This window comes from Papaver somniferum, unplaced genomic scaffold, assembly GCF_003573695.1.
Source record: "Papaver somniferum cultivar HN1 unplaced genomic scaffold, ASM357369v1 unplaced-scaffold_11, whole genome shotgun sequence".
NCBI classification, from domain to species: Eukaryota; Viridiplantae; Streptophyta; class Magnoliopsida; order Ranunculales; family Papaveraceae; genus Papaver; species Papaver somniferum.
The window spans coordinates 1,437,276-1,452,412 of NW_020619936.1; the positions used below are offsets into that span (position 1 = coordinate 1,437,276).

At 38.4% G+C, this 15,137-nt stretch overlaps 2 protein-coding genes across 2 annotated transcripts; one reads left to right on the forward strand and one right to left on the reverse strand.

Annotated features, from left to right (window-relative positions):
* Positions 1–3,099: 3,099 nt before the first annotated feature.
* LOC113328557 (putative UPF0481 protein At3g02645) lies at positions 3,100–4,338 on the reverse strand. Its single transcript, XM_026575636.1, has one exon. The coding sequence runs from the start codon at positions 4,336–4,338 to the stop codon at positions 3,100–3,102; it is 1,239 nt and encodes a 412-aa protein (XP_026431421.1).
* A 2,869-nt stretch (positions 4,339–7,207) lies between these two features.
* Positions 7,208–7,603, forward strand: LOC113328558. Its single transcript, XM_026575637.1, has one exon. It carries the CDS (start codon positions 7,208–7,210, stop codon positions 7,601–7,603), a length of 396 nt encoding a protein of 131 aa, XP_026431422.1.
* The last annotated feature ends 7,534 nt before the right edge of the window (positions 7,604–15,137 follow it).

Here is a 15,137-nt window from a genome sequence, read left to right on the forward strand (position 1 = left end):
AGAGTTAGAAGAAAGTCGAGGTTGTGAAAATAGGAAATCTAGATAATTAGGGTTGGAAAAAGTTCAGTTGATATTGAAATAAGGATAGGTTGATGGCTAGAATATCAGATCGAGCAGCGCATGTGATAGCAATAAGGAAAAGCAAACGATTGGCAGATAAGGGGGGAAGGATGGAACGGGCCGGAACATCAGCTATGGGAGACAGACGAGAAGAGAACCAGTGGCATACGGAAGAAGATGGCCTCAGGGAAGGTTCAGTGCACACATCCGATACATACACCGTTGTCGAGGAGGAGATGACTCGCAGGAGATAGAAGAGAATATCGGAGAAGAAAATATGACGTTGGACCAGCTAAGGGAGACGCTTCACCGTGAACGAGAACGAGACTAGGACTTAGCAGAACAACAGATGTTGTTGGTAAGGCATAATGCTAGGTTGAGGGAAAAAACCGGCAACTGAACGAAAACGTGGAGATGAATGCCATATATTCGGAAGGAAACACTATATCTTCGGAGGAAGATGAACTACGGCAAAGGAGATATGACCACGAGGAAGATGGAGGAGGACGAAGAAGAAGACGACGAACGGATGCAGACGAAGAAAGAGACTTGAGAACAACACTGGAGATCTCACAATGGGAAGATCAGAGGCAGAGACATGAGGAGGAACAGAGGCAGGAGGACGAACTGCAACGTCAGGCGAACCTTATCTGAGATGAGGAGCAAAGACGAAAACCGGGCGAAGGGAGGCTTAGCGTGATGAGAGGTCGTCACCATGAGGAGGATGGAGGAAACTTGAAACAAGAAGTTCTGAACGAGCTGAGAGACATGAGGGCTTTAATAAATAACTCACGAAGAGTGGAACAGTGCAGTTAGCAGAAGCGATAGAGGAAGCAGATAAGTCGCCATTCACCTATGAGATCATGCATGTGGACATCCCGGAGAAATGTGTGTTACCAACGCTTGCAAGCATATTCAGTGGATCGGAAAGTGAAGTGCAACACTTGAAGCAATATACCCTTTCGCTGATGCAATGGGGACGAAATGACGAAGCTATAATACGGGATACCAATCTAGGAATAATCAGGGACCCAGATACGGGGAAAGGAGGCCCAATGGACCTATCTTCGAAGATGTGAAACTCCCTCGACTTAACACAACTGTGGAAAAAGTGTGGGAGGCAATAGTGTTGACGGAGGAAATCCCGCCGCCACCAAATTTCGGAAGAGAGCCTCCACCAGGATTTCAGAGTCATGAATTTTGTAAGTATCATCGCTTCCATGGGCACCAAACAGGTGATTGCAGGAACGTTCGGCGAATTATACTTCGCTTAATAGACCAAGGGAAACTCGCGCATTTCCTAAAGAGCTATGTGCCACCACCGCTACCTCATGAGAATCAGCCAATATACTAGATCGAGATAGACCAAAAAAAGCAGCAATTAAACTGTAATTCGATAATTCATGCGGCAAAAAGTCTCCAAGACATGACAATGTACTTAAAAGAGTTCACAGGAGGGATTTCGAGGGAAATGAAATATCCAACGTCATGACGAAATGAAATATTCAATGATGAACAAACCATCAATCACCATCATATCTACAAATCCATCGCTACTTAGATTTATGTGTTCCGAATAACACTTCCGAGCTTCATATTCGATTCTTTTTATACTTACAACACACTCTTCCAACATATTTGTCCATATGGGCGTGATTGGAGAAAGTAACTCGCGCGCATAGCGTAACTTATGACCTTCAAAAGTAGTGCTACATTTTCCTCGATGAAACGGGCCGATGGACCACAGCCTACGCCTGAACGCAGACCTGTCTATATCACAGAATTTTTCAGATACTCGAAAAATTGAACGTTCAGGAGGAATAGACGGCGGAATTGTCTTATCTAGCTTCCGTTTAATAGAATCTGCTAACACTTTGTTTCCTTCTGTTGCTTTTGTTTCTCTGTTGATTGTTTATTAAAACGAGCTCCTGCAGAACAACAAGGGTATAAGGCTTGTGTAAAAGGACGGCAGAAAAAAAGAAAGCTTTAGGGTCTTTTTGTCTCTTATCTCTTTATTTAGGCATGTATATCATGGGTTATCTATTTATTCTCAAACATCTATCTCCGTAACTACTTGATCTCTAATCAACCACAATCGTGTTTTCCTCGTTTGGTGTTCTTATTAGTATAGGAAAATGAAACTCTTGTCTGGCGACACAAGATTGCTAATAGGGGCACCAATTTATTGAGAGATGTAACCAGTTCCATATAAGACAAAACATTAATTTACCTTTGCAATGGTACACCCTAAACATATTGGTACCCATGCCACGAGACATACGTACTTCAGGAATTGTCCCTTGATTTCACATGAACTTAAGCGTTAATCCATTTCAGATGAAATAATGTCTTTTTCATTTGAATTCAAGTTAGAGTAATTCAAATGAGAAGAGAATCCAAGTTAATTTATTGTCGGATAAACTTTAGCCTTTAGGCATATCACGGGTTATCCTATTTGTTCTCAAACACATGTTTCAAAATACAATTAGGTTTAACGTAATTACTTAATCTCTAATGGACCATGAATTTCCATTAACCAAGTGTTTTCCTATTTTGACTAACGTAACAAGATTTCTAATAGGAGGTACCAATTTATTCGGGGATATACCAAATTTCATATAAGTCAGAATATTTTTATCTTTGGAATGGTACAGCCCCAATCACTTTAGTACCCCTATTAGCACTCATGCTTGAAGACCACTGTCCCCTGAGTTCACTTGGTCTTCAAGTGAACAAAATCATGCAGTTAGAAGTAGGAACTACTTGATTTTGCAATCCTACTTGATGCAATATGAACAAGCCCCCTTTTCTTTTCTTTTTTGAAATTGGTAGCATTCGTTATTTTATTCACCGTTAAAAAGCATGACAAGAATCATTCGTAACCAGATATATTAGCAATCGCAAATGATTGAAAGATAATTTTCGAAGACTTGTGATTAAAGAAAAAATAAAATAAAAAATTGCATCATAACTGATGTGAGCATAAGAACAATCAGTATACTCGCACCCACAAGAGACACAATTCCTAAGGACACAGCTTTATGAGAATAGTGAACACAACAATTCTGCAACTCCACAACAATACCAACGAGTCTTGCAATACTTATTCACTTCGTCGCATAATTCAGAGTAATAGAAGTTTGCAACGGGTACCTCGCTACAAAGCTTTTTTCTAAAGAGAAAAGCAACACTTTCGTCGTCATCTTCCAAATTTGTTATGATGCCACGCTTACGAAGAACCCCAACATCTTTTCCCGAGTTAATCAGACTATCCATTAAAAAACCATAAGAAGTCATGTAATAAGTAACATCTCCATCACAACATTGTTCATATGCAATCAAATTTCTGAGCAACGTATCATTTTCATATTTAATAGTTACGGGAGGTATTTCCATAACTCCATCCTTGAACTTGATATCCAAGAAACTGCCATCCGTAGAACCCACGGCAAATTTTACTCCCGCGCATTTTAACTCCGTTGCACTAGGTATAGATTTCCAAGAATTTTTCTTTTCGCTACCAACTTTAGGTGGCAAATTGTGGAAGTAGGTCTTGCCTAAGAGATCAAGTAAATGCTTTCCTTGAAAACCCGAGAAAATTGTGACGATTAAATTTTCACCCCTAGGCATCCAATGTTGATTCAAGAATTGCAAAGCAATAATATTCAAGGAAACACCATTAAACTCCTTTTTTAGCGCAAGCGCATTGAACAAACATTCAAGAACAACCATAGGAAGTTGGTTTTCGAGTAATAGCAAATTTCTAACTGAATTTCTCAGACCCCAACTTTGGCCGAGAATAGGATCATCTCGTTTAATCGTTCCACCGTGCGCATATTTTCTAAACAATTCAATGATGAACAAACCATCAATCACTATCAATTCTACAAATTCATCGCTACTTAGATTTATGGGTTCCGAGTAACACTTACGAACTTCATCTTCGATTCGTTTTATACATTCAACACACTCTTCCAACATTGTTGTTGTCCCTATGGGCGTGTTGCGAGAAAGTAACTCACGAGCATAACGTAACTTCTGAACTTTGAAAAGGCTAAAGGCTGCGTGATGAAACGGCCCGATGCTGATCCTTATAGGCGTGTATTTAAAACTGTCTATTTTACGTAATTTTTCGGGTACTCGATAAATTGAACATTCAGAAGCTCTAGACCATGGAATTGACTTATCTAGCTGGCTTTTAATAGAAGCTGCTAAGACTTTGGTTCTTTCTGTTATTTGTTTTGCACCATCATCAGCTACTACTCTTTCTCCATTCATTGTTTATCAAATAAGAGATCAAGTAAGAGAACAAGAAGGTTTTACGGCTTCTTCTGTATAAGGACGGCAGAACAAAGAACGCTTTTTGGATTCTTTTTGTCTCTCTAGCTCTCTTTATATAGGCATATCACCGCTTATCCTACTTTTTCTCAAACATCTGTTTCCAGATACAATTAGGTTTAATGTATTTGCTTGATCTAATCACCCATGAATTTTATTATTCAAGTGTTTTCTCTTTTTGGTGTTCTGATTAACGTAGGGAACTGGAACTCTTGTCTCGTGGCCACGAGCCCAAGATTTGATATGGGGTACCGATTTGTTTTGGAATCGTGATTTAGGGGGGGGGGGGGGGGGGGGGGAATAATTTCAACCCAACCGCACCACTTCGATAGGGGATGACCTCAGAAACACAATAACGACCATACGCTTTCATTAAAACTGAAAACGCGAAATGATCCCCAAGCTTATTAGCATTACAGAAATTCGTTTTCATAAACCATGGTGCAACACTATTGACCCGGATCTTATCTTTCGCCCACTCACAAGCAGAGTTCTTTGTGAGTTGATTAATAGCTCCTGATTCAAATAGAATACAAATTAATCTTTTAACAGCAATGAGGAGGTTTGCATATATAAGTATTGACTAATCAGCATAATCAAATTTCAAATATACTGTTTGGTAGATAGTATCCGGTGTAAACGTTAGTAGCCGGAACGAGAGAAACAAAGAATTAAAAACAAGACAAATGTAGGGGATTTTTGGTGGAATTGATACCCACTACTCGCCTGTACTTAGCCCAGCCCTTGTCAGTACGCAGTTGTAAATTCAAATTTTCGGCTTGGCCAACAAAAGAAGTAGTTAACACTTACAAGGATGTTGAGTTTGTCTCCAAAAGCAGAGGAATTAGTCTTCATCAACTTCTCTCTATCAGCTGGAACAGAAGCATCACCTTTTTCTCTCCAGTTTCGCAAGCACTGCTCAATATCATTTTCATTTCGAGCAGTAATATAAACAGCTGCACCAAATACAGCCAACTCTTATAGTATTGAAGTTGAATTGGACTGATTCATCACTATCAGTTTCATATATTCTTCAGCAACAACAACAAAATGAGATTGTTAATAAGTAAGAGTACTTAATTTTGGTTTCAGGACATGATCCCGTTAGACTCTTTGAGTAATTCGAACTGTTTTTCTGTTAGCGCGCCGCAGGGGCTGAAGGTCCAATTAAGGAGTCTGTAAGGGCATGGTTATGGAAGCCCAATTGATTTTAATGTTCCATCTTCCATCAAGATGAAAGAATTGTCAATTACTAGAGATTCAAGATGCATCTAATGTGATTGAAACTATAATTGCCATTTTTTAGTTTTACTGCCTAGCTTTAATGGTATTTCAACTGCGCCAGGTAATGATCTTCTTCTCTTTTGTTTTCATTAAGCTGACCTAGGGTTTTTCGTTTACTTGCCGCTTCAAAGTCCTTGATATCCCTCTGAAAGGAGAGTGAGAAGTTAGATGCATTTTTGGTATTTAACCGTTCAAGTTATAAGGGATAGCTTCAACTTTTTTCTCATAACCATGCTGAGTCCCCTAATCGTGTTTCAATTATCTACCGCCTATTAGCAGTCATGCATGTGGTTGTTTTTTTTCCGTCCTCTTGGCTTAGCTAGATTGTAGAGAAATTATAACACCATAGGGTTTGCTCCAAAAACGAGTATGGTCATTAGTTTTAGCTTAATCTCCACGACTTGGGATTCTACTACTTTTGTTAGCTAAGACTTTTTGATCAAAATCCAAATTCTTGGTGTTGGGGTGTTACGAGATACTATAGTATCTTTACATATCCTCTTCTTAACTGCACATATATTTAGTGTTGTCATAATATTGTACGTATCCCTTGTATGTATCTTTTGTATATTTTGTTTCCTTTCTTTTCGTTGTAATCTCTGTATGTGTACTACAACTTTGCCAATCTAATAAACACAATGCAATAGAGATTTCTCTCTCAATCTGTTTAGTTTTCCTCTGATGCTCATGTTCTATCATGGCATCAGAGCTAGGTAAGATCTGAAAGGCCACCTTCTGCTGCAAACAAACAATCTCCTTAAGTCAGCCATGAATCTTTTACTCTTGTGTCTCAACACCTTTTTATCTTTAGTTTTTAAACCCTAATCAAGTTATTTTTTTTCTCATCCTCCTGACAATCATGTCACGCGAAGATTTTCAGCCTATTACTGCAAAACTAGATGGTACTAGTTACACTCACTGGTCTTTCCTTATGAAAAGCTTTCTCAAAGGCAAAAGCATGTGGAAATACATAGATGAGATAGAAACAAAACCCAAAGAATCTAATTCTATCATCAAAGATAAGGGAACCGAAACAACAACAAGTAGTCTTGAAACCTGGGAGACAAACAATCACAAGATCCTGACTTGGATTGGCAACACAGTGATTACTTCAATCAGTATGCAGCTTATAAGTTTTGAAGTTGCTAAAGATGCTTGGGACTTTCTCTCAAAAAGGTACACACAAATTAACTTTGCTCAAAGATACAAACTTGAACAAGATACTCGTTCTATGAAGCAACCATTAGATCAATCGATTTCTGACTTTCACTCTGAGATGTCTGTGATTTGGAATCAACTTGCACTTATGGAGCCAAAATGGACAACTGATTTGGAAATATGGGAAAAATATAGAGAAGAGACAAGACTGGTTCAACTCTTGGTGGCTCTACGAGAAGAGTTTGAATCAGTCAGAGGTGTTATTCTTCATCGTTCACCTCTTCCATCCGTAGAAACTGTTTTATCTGAGCTGATCACTGAAGAAACACGCAAACGGATCAAGCCAGAAATCTCATGAATAATTGCTATGCCTGCACCTCGGTCAAACTTCAATAATCAGAAGAATAGTTTTGCAACACAGCATGATTCTTCACAACCTTTTTGTCATAATTGCAAGAAAGCTAGTCACATAGCAAGGAACTGCACTCTGCCACCTGCTGCAATACCGCAAGATACTCCTACCACACAGTGCAACTACTGCAAAGAAGTTGGGCATTCTACCAGAAACTGTACATCTCCAACCTCCAGGAATATGCGGAGATTAAACGCTAACGGTACAACCAGGTTTAATGGTTCAAGTAGATTCTCTGCTACACCAGTTTTATATGCTGAAGCATTACCATCTGCACCATCTCAATCAATAGTTCTGTCTGATACATCATCACCTAGTCATGACCAATTGGTGGTCATGACCAATTGGTGACACCCCACCGGTTTCACTAGTTGACTAGACGAGTGATTGGCTTGACTTCAGTTTTCTTAACTTTTTCTCTTTGAATTCTGAATATTGTCTGTCCTTGACTCCTAGGATTTCCCTGAAACTTTTTGTTGGATATAAGTCGGTGGGTTTGAGTTTTCGATAACTCAAACAAAACTTGGTAGGTGGAGTTAATTTGGGATAAACCCAAATTTAATCGGTCACTAAAAGGATTAGGATTAAGAGTTTGTGATAACTCTTAATTGGTTTACTTGATCCTAAATTCTAGAAACTTTGTAAACAAGTTATGAAACCCTAATCTTATAGGCTAAGTAATGTACCTATATAAATAGCCTAGTAGAGAACCTAGAAAAATACACCAAAAAAAACACGTGGGAACAAAATAACACGTGTCCTCCGGGTGCCAAAATCAACTTTTCGAGCCAAATTTTCTTAAAATATTTATTTCCAAAAAAATACCTACAAATACATAAAATAACAAAATTAGTACAAAATCGAGTGCCAACAATATATAGTATTGAGAACAAAATAGACACATAAATGTGTCTATCAAATACCCCCAAACTTATTATTTGCTAGTCCTCGAGCAAATTTTATTCTTGAAAAGTGACCGAGTTAATCTCGGGTGGGTTTATCAGAGGTGTACCCACAAAAACCAATACTCCAGACCCTAGCTATCTACGAAAAATCTTGGCAAGCACTAAAGAACCTCCTTGGTTGGCATACTTATTAATTACAGGAGGAAGTACCCTGACGCAAAATTCCAATTGCTGTATACGAGTTTGCACTCAAGCATACTAAAATTCATATAAGTGACAGAGCTCTACTAAGATAGTTTCACGATGGACATCATACTCGGAGTCAGACTAATCACATGAAAAGATTAAGAAGATGGAAAAAGAAAAATGTAGATGGTTGAAAAGTGAACGGTGTTTCCCATATCTGTCTGAAGGCCTCTGCCAAGGTGAACCTAACCTAAATGACTGAGATACCGGTCTGACTAATATTAACACACTGGCATATACAAGGGAACCAGTGGTCAATAATCCTAACTCTAGGTCAACAAACAGGCAAATACAAGGGAACCAGCAGTTGACTACACATAACAATAACCATTTTTTTTTTAACTTAACGGCATGAATAGATCTTTTTGATCCAAGCGCATGCTTCTTGTCAGCAGATTACACGATAGTTCCCACGGGTCCTGCATTCCACGCTTGCTTAGGCGACGGAAACAGGGAGAACACACGCATATTGCTATCCAAGTGTTAGTATTTATTCCGATTGGTCTACTGGTCTGGTCTATTTTTTTTTATTTTTATTTTTTTTTGGAAAAGGTAACTCAGTCACTCTATTTCACCCTAGCAAAGGTAACAACTTGAATCGTGTGCCCCACCAAATCACTTGAAACAAAAGAAAACTAAAAATAGAAAGTGAAAAGGACTCGACAAGATATGGCGAAACTATCATGTTAATTCTAACACCTGAGCTCTGTGCTTTTATGAATAGACTCTATAGATGTTTCCATCTAGTCAGATTGGTTCCTCAACTCCTAAAACAAAAATGTTTCCATCCACTTAGATTGGTTAGTGCTATCCTTAATAGGCGTAAATTTCTAGGCTCTGGAGTTTATTTATTGCAACTAAAAAGTTTCTCCCATACCCCCAAACTTAAATCTAACATTGTCCTCAATGTTCTAAAGATAAAATTAAAAACATGAACAAGGAGAAACGGTTACTATTTGAAGTAAAAGAGTTAAGGAAGGATATTACCGTGTTGCGTGAGATTGGGTTACCTCCCAAGAAGTGCTAAGTTTAAAGTCTTCAGCCAGACTAAGAAAGGTTTAATCTCCTCGAATCATATAGCAATAGCCGAAATAATTGTGGGTTATCGAAACCAAATAGAGCTATCACAAGTAAAAAGAATCTGCAACAAGCTAAGAAAATGAACATGTACTGCATACCCTTATCTAGTTTCCTGATTAAGATACCTATGTCCCATTGTGGTTCAGGTTCAGGTTCTATGAAAGGATCTTGATAGAAAATTTTCATTGGATGCACTTCCTCATAGCTAAGATCCAACAGTTCAGGTTTAAAAGTATGGAAAAACTCAATTAAAAATAATAACAACCTGAATAAACGGGGATCCTTAAAGTCAATTAGATTTGACTTACACAGCTGACCACAAAGAGAGTGGTGGTCTTCCTTAAACAGATGTGTCGACCCTAATCTCCTAAAGTAATTAGGTTTAGTCTCAAAACTTAATAATTGACACATCTGAAATTTATATGGTCCCACAATTGGTAGAAAAGTTTTTGGTGGGAAAACAAAGTCAATCTTAGTATTATTGCCTGGGCTAACCTCATCAACCAGAGGATGGGTTTCTAACAACTGAGCTTCTTTCTGGACATCATTAGATTCGGGAAAACGTGTATGAAGATAATCTTGTAAGATGGTTGAGGCACAAATGTCAAGTCCTACAAGAGGGTACTTTCTAAGAGTTAAAGCACACGGAGAATGATAATCACCCCCAAACTTAGAGTTTTCTGTGTCTCTAGAAAGACTAGTCACAACTTCCCTAATTTCTAGGTCATCAGATTCCTGGAAATGGTCAATAGATTCTTCTAAGTTGGGTTCATCCTCACTCATTTCTACGAGTTTATCATCTTCTAAGACTAGTGTTTCTAAATCGCTAGATTCTAAAACAGTATTCTCAGGGTAAACTCTTTCCTCTAAACCATCATCACAATCATATAAAGGATTATCAGAGAAAGGCTCATAAACTAAGGTTTTAATCATAGTTACCTCCTCCGATTCACTGATAGGCACATCAAATAATGGATTATCCAACATACTGCAGGGTAAAGGATCATGAACTACATCGTCTAAAACGGTGGTATCTCTAGTCAAATCCACATCCTTTTGAATAGGTGAATAATTATTAAAATTATTTGGATTTGTATTAGAAACAACACTATCATTATAAAGCTCAATCGGAGTAACAAATTCTTGATCACTATGCCTACATATTTCATGTTCTTCATCAATACTATCCTCATCATAATCATCACTATAATAACATGAAAAAGATTGAACCTTATCAAAACAAGTAGTGTTACCAATTCTAACCTCGTCCTCTAAATTAGGCAAATATTCACTATTGATATCAAGGGTAGAATTAGAAACCCTATTTTGGAAATTTAGATTATTTCGAGCAGCATTAGCTAACTGTTCATTTTCTGCCTCTAAACGTGCTTTAATTTCACTGAGCGTAACACTTATATGTTCACAAGTCTCATTGAATATCTTACACCGTTGTGTACTCTCTTCTCTTGAACTATCTGCACGTTCATACTCCCTTCGAATTTGTTGGTAGGTTTCTTCTAGAGATTGAACAGGTTTATAAATGTCATAATCAGGACTAGTTTTTAAGTAATTTTCCAAAAACGCATGACTAGTACTATAATATTCCTGATTTTCTTGCTCGTAAGACCAATTCGTGTGTGGATAGTAATTGGGCTCACTATGGTATGAACCATAACCTTGAAAAGGTTGGCGTTCCCAACTACTCTTCCCACCATGGTCATAAAACTGATGATGTCCATATTCAAATTCAGGTCGATACTCATTGTATTGGCTTCTATCATACCAGTTCGACATTCTTAATTGCAAGGGAATTCTACACAACCACAAACAAGGCCGACTCGACTCCACCAAAACAAACCTAAAGATTTCTAGCAAACAAAAAGCATGATGGCTCCACTTAGATTGTTTCTAGACCAGCTTCTATCTTTCGAAAGAGAATTCGTTGCAGTTTGAGCAAACCCCTCTGGAATCAATCCGAGTCAAAGTAAGTTGAATTGAGGCGAGGGAAGCTCAGTGGAGCTTTGATACCCAAGGCCTCACCGCTATCACAAGGCGGCGCAGTCACGCATTCAACTCACAGAAACCATCATGAACTTTGGAGTGTGCTTAAAGAGCAACCAATATTTTTCGAACGAGTTTCCTATTAAGCTCGTTACCCTATCAGTCTCGTTCTATTCCAAATTTTAAAGCTTAGGTTCGTGTTCGGTTTCGTTTTCCTAAGGCGGGCAAGAAGAGAACGGTGATGAAATCCGAACCCTTATCTTGTTTAGGCCATGCCTTGCCCTTTACTAGGAAAATAAAGACAGTCCGGTTCGTCCTCAAACAATTATCACCTTAAGGCAGACAGTAATCCGCTTGCAGGAGATTCGCGGGTGTTTCGATTGGACTTACCTCCCGTACCAGACGGGCGATGAACCGTTGTCGTCGACTCGGGCCACGACTCCTATGCCGTGTACGAACCCGAGGGGCCGAGACGATATAGTAATCGTCGTCCTTCCCTGTACATAGTTTATATAATGATAATTTTTTTTTTTAATAATAATACCCTTCCGTAGGGTTAAAAAAAAAGTCCAATTGTTTAAAGTCCAAAGTCCAAAATAAAAAAAAATGACAGTTTTCCTCACACACTCTAAAAAAAAAAATTAAAAATTAAAAATTAAATCCTATGGTTGTCCTTTTTTTCTTCTCTTTTCGCTTTTCGCTTTAAGCTTTTTCCTCTCCAAGTCCTTAGTGCTCCACTTCGAACCTGTAAATCAAAGAAAAAAAGACAAATAAAAAGGAACAAATAATAAAAAAAAAAAAAAAACCTAAAAACTCTACCTAAGCACAAATCCGCGTCGGTGGCGCCATTTTGATTAAATATTTTCTGTGGGGTTGTAGTAATAGTGGTTATAAAATAGGGTTCTTTTCAGACTTGTGAAAGCAGATTTTTTTTTTGATTTAATAAAAATTATATACACAAAAATATTAACAATGGTGCAAGAGGTACTGGGGTTTAGGATTCCACCGAATTCATTTCTTAAGGTTCAAATAATGATTCTTTTAACAATTATAGCTCAGTAAATATATAAAATATATTGACTCTTATTTTTGCCAAGATAAATTCTCCAAATATTAGATGTAAATGTTAAGCATGAGGCATCAAATCATCTAAGCTAAGCATGCCGCATCAAATCAAATGACAACTAATTTTTTCAAATCATAATTTCAATTAAAATTAGTGCAAAAGTCATGAGAAGAATTAAATATAATTACCCAAGTGTGAAATAAGGCTTTCTCCATCACCCCAGTGTTGGGGTTTAGCTCCTCATATTAATCATAATCTCAAAATACATGTATTAAGCTCAAAAAGTTGATTAAAGGGAGTAAAACAAGTGAACAGAAAAATTGCAACAGAAATAACTGTTGCAAAGGCACTGTTCACCGTTACAAAAGGAAGAACGATAAAAAGATAAACTGTCGTTGTAGCGTTTTAAGACCCACACTACGACCCACGAGCCGCTGTCTGTCACTGTTGAAGAACGACTGCTCTGGCTGGTCCGTTCTTCGTGTTCTTCAGGCGTGTTAATGGCAGCAGCAGCAGGTAACTTCTCTGCAACTCCTCCTGCGCCTCTCTGCTCGCCTCCAAACCTCCCCAAACTCTCGACAACCATTCTAGTAGACCCAAAGATCATATTTATACTCAAAGACACGCTGAAATCCCTCGCCATAACTCCAAATAATTCGTCTTTACTCGGCAGTGAATAACATTATTTTTGAATATTTTCTTACCAGATTTAGAATTTCACACGTAAACTTCGATCCTGCACGCTCTAGTAAGCCTTATACATGCCTCATAAGTCATCCAACTCCTCCAAAACACTTCCATGCACAACCAAAACACACAAAACACCGTGTACAGGTCGTGTTCACTCCGTGTAGCTCTGTTTTGAGCTCGAGAATCAAATCGATATTTCCAGCAAATTCCGATCAAATTCGACACCCAAAATATCTTCCTTAGGCTAAATCACATCTTTCTGCCAAAATTCAGCCATTGAATCGACCTACAACTACTTCATTTCTTCGATCGAAAATTCTCCTGAACTGTGAACATTTTCCCGCCAATTTTCAGTTTTCAAATTGTTGAAGAAGGTGCCCCTTATCCTGGACTGGGGTGCGAATAGCAGATGCCTTGGGGGTGACCTGGGGGTGCCCCTTAGTAATTAGGTTACCCCTTATCCAAACTTGGGAGTCCGAATAACACGTGTCCTCCGGGTGCCAAAATCAACTTTTCGAGCCAAATTTTCTTAAAATATTTATTTCCAAAAAAATACCTACAAATACATAAAATAACAAAATTAGTACAAAATCGAGTGCCAACAATATATAGTATTGAGAACAAAATAGACACATAAATGTGTCTATCAGAGTACCATTGTGTAGCTGTGCAAATCGCTTCCGCAGGGTTTTAGAGCAACAATTGGCATCAAGAGCTCGGGTTAGGTTCTTGGAATTTTCGGTATTCATAATATTGCAGCGGGAGTATTTTTTTCTGAAGTTGTTTGAGGTAATTCTGATCTCAAAGTTTAGTTTTTTATCTATATTTGGTTGTTTGTGAAGAATGGTTGACGGGAAAGATCCAGTTGATCCGAAAGATCCTTTAGGAGAACATTCGGAGTCCACAAGTAAAGATAAAGAAACAAAAGAAGAAATACTGCATTCTAATAGATCACAACTGAAGGTTGAAAAGTTTACCGGAACCAATAACTTTGGTTTATGGAGAACAGATGTAATGGATGCTCTTGTTCATCTTGACCTAGAAGAAGCTCTAGAAGGTCGGCCAACGGAGATGTCTGACAAGCAGTGGAACAAGATGAATAAATTATGCCTGGGATCGATTCGTGGGTGTTTAGCAACATCAGTAAGAGTTAATTATCAGCACGAGACTTCATCTAAGGATCTCTGGGAAAAGGTAGAAAAGGAGTACCTTGTGAAGAACGTGGCTAATAGGATACATATTAAGATAAATTTGTATCGCTATAACATGAAGAAAGGTGCAACTCTAACAGAGCACCTGGATTCATATAATAAACTTCTTGCTGAGTTAGTTAACTATGATGAGAAGATCAACGACGAGGAACAAGCTTTGTGTCTGATAAACTCTCTTCCTGAAAGGTATGAACCCGTGATTAAGGCTTTAATGCATGGCAAGGATAAGATGACATACGCTGAGGTCACTAAAACATTGCGTAGTGAGGAGTTCAGGAAGATGGACCGTGAAGACCTGTCAAGTGAAGCTAACAGTGACTTGCTTCTTGCAAGAGGTCGTTCAACAGACAGGAGAAAGAAGAATGGTGATCGTGGAAAAGTGAAAGGGTGTTCAAAGTCAAGAGCGTGTCTGCAGAAGGATGAATGTGCATGGTGTCATGACTTTGGCCATTGGGCTAAGGATTGTACCAAGCGTAAAGATAGAGAAGGAGATAACAACAAGACCGAGGTGAACATTGCTAAGGCAAGTGATGATTCAGATGTAGCTTCGGATTTCTCACTGACTGTGACACCATCAGCTTGTATCGTAACTGACGGTACATGGGTACTAGATTCTGGTGCTACTTATCACGTATGTCCTCATCGGGACTGGTTCTCAAGCTTCGAGAAGTTTGATGGCGAAGTAC

What these genes read in the sequence shown, in the direction of transcription:
- LOC113328557 (XM_026575636.1), bottom strand. Translation starts at nt 4,338, where the DNA reads ATGAATGGAGAAAGAGTAGTAGCTGATGATGGTGCAAAACAAATAACA.
- LOC113328558 (XM_026575637.1), top strand. Translation starts at nt 7,208, where the DNA reads ATGCCTGCACCTCGGTCAAACTTCAATAATCAGAAGAATAGTTTTGCA.